Raw genomic sequence first — 4,065 nt, 5'->3', positions numbered from 1 at the left:
GTGGTCGGCTGAACATACATATATGGGTATTGGACCCAAATTCGTTTAAGTGACACATTTTGGGCTTATTTGTTCCATTGGGCCAGGCAAAATAAATTGGGAATGCAGAATACACAACACTGACCCAATACAAGATATATACAAATTTCTTACATCACACATACTGACATCACTGTGGTATACGTGTATATTCCCTTTGTACAGATTTATAATTTGTTAGGAACATAACAAATAGAATAGTGACTAGTGTATAGTTTGTTAGCTTTCATTTTCATTTCATTTGCTATATATAGGAACCCTGTACAACATTGTTTTTCATCAAGGAATACACAGAATATTCTCTCATCTTCTTCCTTTCATGGTATCAGAGCAGGTGCTCTAAAACCCCTATTCTCATATTTATCTCTCATCAAAATCTTCATTTCCTTCAGTTTTCTTCAATTTTTTCAGTTTCTAAACATCAAATATGGGTGATAACACTGAAACAAATCAAACTGCGACTGCAGTAGTCACCATTGAGACTGTGAATGCATCACACCCCTACTTTATTTCTCCTTCTGATACGCCTGGTATGCAGCTAGTCAACTCTCCTTTTGATGGAAAGAGCTTTGCTGGTTGGAAGAGAGGCATGCTCATAGCTTTTTCTGCCAAAAACAAAGTAGGCTTCATAGATGGTTCTTCATCAAAGCTATCAGGGAACTCAGATCTGGAAAAGGCATGGTCAAGAGCAAATAGTATGGTTATTGCTTGGTTACTAAATTCACTTTCAAAAGAAATTTCTGAAAGTGTGATCTATTTCACCACTGCTAAGGATATATGGAATGATCTAGAAGCTAGATTTGGACAGAGCAGTGGAGCCAAATTATTTCAACTCCAAAAAGAGTTGAGTGATCTAACACAGGGTGCAAGTGACATTACAACTTACTATACCAAGATGAAAAGGCTTTGGGATAAGCTTGAGAGTTTGGATTCATTTATCTGCAGTTGTGTGTGTACCTGTGAAGCAAAAACAAAGATGCTCAAAGCTAAGCAAGATGAAAAACTGGTCAAGTTTCTTATGGGTCTCAATGACATTTACTGTGGTGCTAGAGGAAATATTTTAATGATCTCTCCACTGCCCTTTGTTGCTAATGCTTATGCACTCCTAATGCAAGAGGAAAAGCAAAGGGAGATGCATTCCACACCCAAGTATCCAGGTGAAACCTCCTCTTTGTTAGCTGCTGGTCAAGGTGGTTAGAGACCATACTACAATGATGGTAAAGGACCTAAAGGAAATATCGTCAACAAGAGAATCCCTCCTACTTTCAAGTACTGCAAGAAAGTTGGACACACCATTGACCAGTGCTACAGGAGCAAAGGTTTTCCACCAAATTTCAAGTTTACTAGAACTAGGAACAATCAGAATTTTGTTCAAGGTAATGCAACATTCAAACAGGAAGGAAATGGGGAACAATTCTTCTACAACAATGAATCTGGGGATGCAAGCAAGCAGCTCAGTCAAGAGCAGTTGCAGCAAATAGCACAAATGCTAAATCAATTCAAGGAAAATGCTCAAAACAATGAGCAGAGCAATGAACCTAATGCAAATTGTGCTGGTATACAAACTGTCTCTTTCTCTTTTAATTCAAGTTCCCCCAAACAAATTCCTAAATAGTGATTCATGGATCATTGGCTCAGGTGCTAGTGAGCATATGAGTTTTAACAAAAAGTTCTTTGTTTCAATCTATCCTTTACCTAGTCCAATCTCTATTAATCTGCCTAATTCTCAAAAGGTTAGAGTTACTCATGCAGGTTCAGTCAAATTATTCACTTAAGTAATCATACACAAAGTCTTGTTTATTCCTAGTTTCCATTATAACCTTATTTCAGTTCACAAACTGTGTCTTCAGTTCAATTATTGGCTAATGTTCAATTCTTCTCATAGTTTCATGCAGGACCCTTCAATGAAGAGCCCCATGGTCCTTGGTAAAGCTCACAAAGGACTCTATCTGCTCAAATTTGCTCCAGAAACAAGTCCTGCATTAGCACCTAGTTTAGTTAAATCTTGTAATGCTTTGTCTATTTCAGTTTCTCATTCAAAAGGCACTATGCCATTAGCTTTGTCTTCAGTTTCCGTCTCTGATGTAACTAGCAAGCTATGGAATATAAGACTAGGCCATATGCCCTTATCCAATATGAAAAATATCAATGAAATTTCAGCTTCTTTTTGTTCTAAATTTGCTGTTCCATGTGAAGTTTTCCCTTTAGCAAAACAGACCAAGTTACCTTTCCCTAATAGCAACATTACTTCTAAAGAAGCATTTAATCTAATACACATAGACACATGGGGATCATACAAATCACCTACCTATGATGGTTTTAGATATTTTCTTACTGTGGTTGATGACTACACTAGATGCACATGGACTTTCCTTCTATCTACCAAGAGCAATGCTTTCCCCATTCGTAAATATTTTATTATTATGATTGAAAGGCAGTTTGACAAGAAAATAAGAAAGATCAGATCAGATAATGCCTGGGAACTAGGGGCCAGTAACGAGTCCTCTGAATTCTTAAAGTCTAAGGGCATTGTTCATCAACATCATGTGTTGAAACCCCTCAACAGAATGGAATAGTTGAGAGAAAGCACAGACATCTATTAGAAGTTAGTAGAGCCTTGTTATTTCAGTCAAGTCTTCCTCACAAGTTCTGGGGAGACTGTTTGATTGTCATACCCCATTTTAACCGGGTTAAAATAGAGTACAACATATTGGTGATTCCTGTTTTTTGTTTATTTTAAGGAGTCGCCACCTAATTATTTATGGTGAATTAGGACACCTAAAGTTTATTAAAGTTATTTTCTAAAGTTAGCTCTGTTTAAGGTCTGCGAAACTTAAGCTTCTAGGTAAGGGTTCAATTAGTCTAAAGGGAAGGTATTAGGCATCCTTTAAGATCCATTAACAATGGTTGACCGACCGGACTCAAATTTAATTAGGCTAAGAATGTAGATGTAATATTTTATAATGTTTAAGAAATTATCTTTATAAGCATTGCCAAAACTATTGATAGACATCTATGAATGTTATTTAAAATAAGACTTGTGGGGAAAGTAAAGGTATATATTACACTTGGAAAAGGATTCATCATTATTAGAAATGGTCATTTATTGCCTTTAAATAAAATTACCCTGAAACTTAAAATTTTTTATAAAATAATATTAAGTTATAATTTAAAGTATGTGAATAGTCTTTAGTGGGACACTTATGTTAAACTACGACCGGGCAAGTACGAATTTGGAAGGCCAATTTTAAAATCAGTGCAATGTGGTAAACTGATCACTTATCCAATTCCATATGTCTAAATGTCGTGTTCTCTGTAAGAGGAAGTACTCTATTAATATCTAAAGTGAAACCTTAAATGAAACTTAACTTTAAATTATAGTAACTTAAGTCTTAGCAATTAGTCATACAAATACAAATAAAGGTTAGGCACGCCAAGCATATAAACAAGCATCATCAACAAATACGTTAGCCAAAATAAACTCCCGGCAGAAGGATTGATTATTTCGTAATTTCTCTTTGAGCGATGTGAAACTTGAAATGATCGAGGATGCCCGGCTCCGTGTGATAGCGGTGTCGTTGAGTCTCAAAGTGAGACTCTTCGGCTCCGGTTGTGCATGCAAAAGAAAAGAAAAATATAAAGGATTAGAAAGAAAACCGATTAAAATAATTATAAAGGATAAAGAAGAAAATTAAAGACTTATGCTTATGATCAAGTGAAGAACGCAGCATTATACCCATAAGCCCACCACCATAATGGCAGATAATGGATTTTAAGGTTAGAGAACAAAGGAATGCATCTATTTAGTATGGAATGTAAATTAAAATGGACAAATATTAGTTCATGATTCTTCTGTATACGAGCAGTCAAACACATATCAGTGCATACGTGTGAATTGGCCTCTGGATAATATTCATTCTCGAAATTAAACATATTGCCATGTAAACTAAAGCCAAAAAAAAAAAACTACTAATCTCAATTCTACAAATCTTAACCGAAACAAATCCGAATGACTCTAATGAACAA

At 35.5% G+C, this 4,065-nt stretch overlaps 1 protein-coding gene across 1 annotated transcript; it reads left to right on the top strand.

The window, feature by feature from the left end:
* The first annotated feature begins 466 nt into the window (after positions 1-466).
* LOC132610393 (uncharacterized) lies at positions 467-1,237 on the top strand. The gene has a single exon (XM_060324691.1). It carries the CDS (start codon positions 467-469, stop codon positions 1,235-1,237), a length of 771 nt encoding a protein of 256 aa, XP_060180674.1.
* The last annotated feature ends 2,828 nt before the right edge of the window (positions 1,238-4,065 follow it).

The sequence above is a fragment of the Lycium barbarum genome, chromosome 1 (genome assembly GCF_019175385.1).
Source record: "Lycium barbarum isolate Lr01 chromosome 1, ASM1917538v2, whole genome shotgun sequence".
NCBI lineage: Eukaryota > Viridiplantae > Streptophyta > Magnoliopsida > Solanales > Solanaceae > Lycium > Lycium barbarum.
Note: the sequence above shows the minus strand (reverse complement) of the source record. Positions and strands in the feature narration are given on the sequence as shown.

What these genes read in the sequence shown, in the direction of transcription:
- LOC132610393 (XM_060324691.1), top strand. Translation starts at nt 467, where the DNA reads ATGGGTGATAACACTGAAACAAATCAAACTGCGACTGCAGTAGTCACC.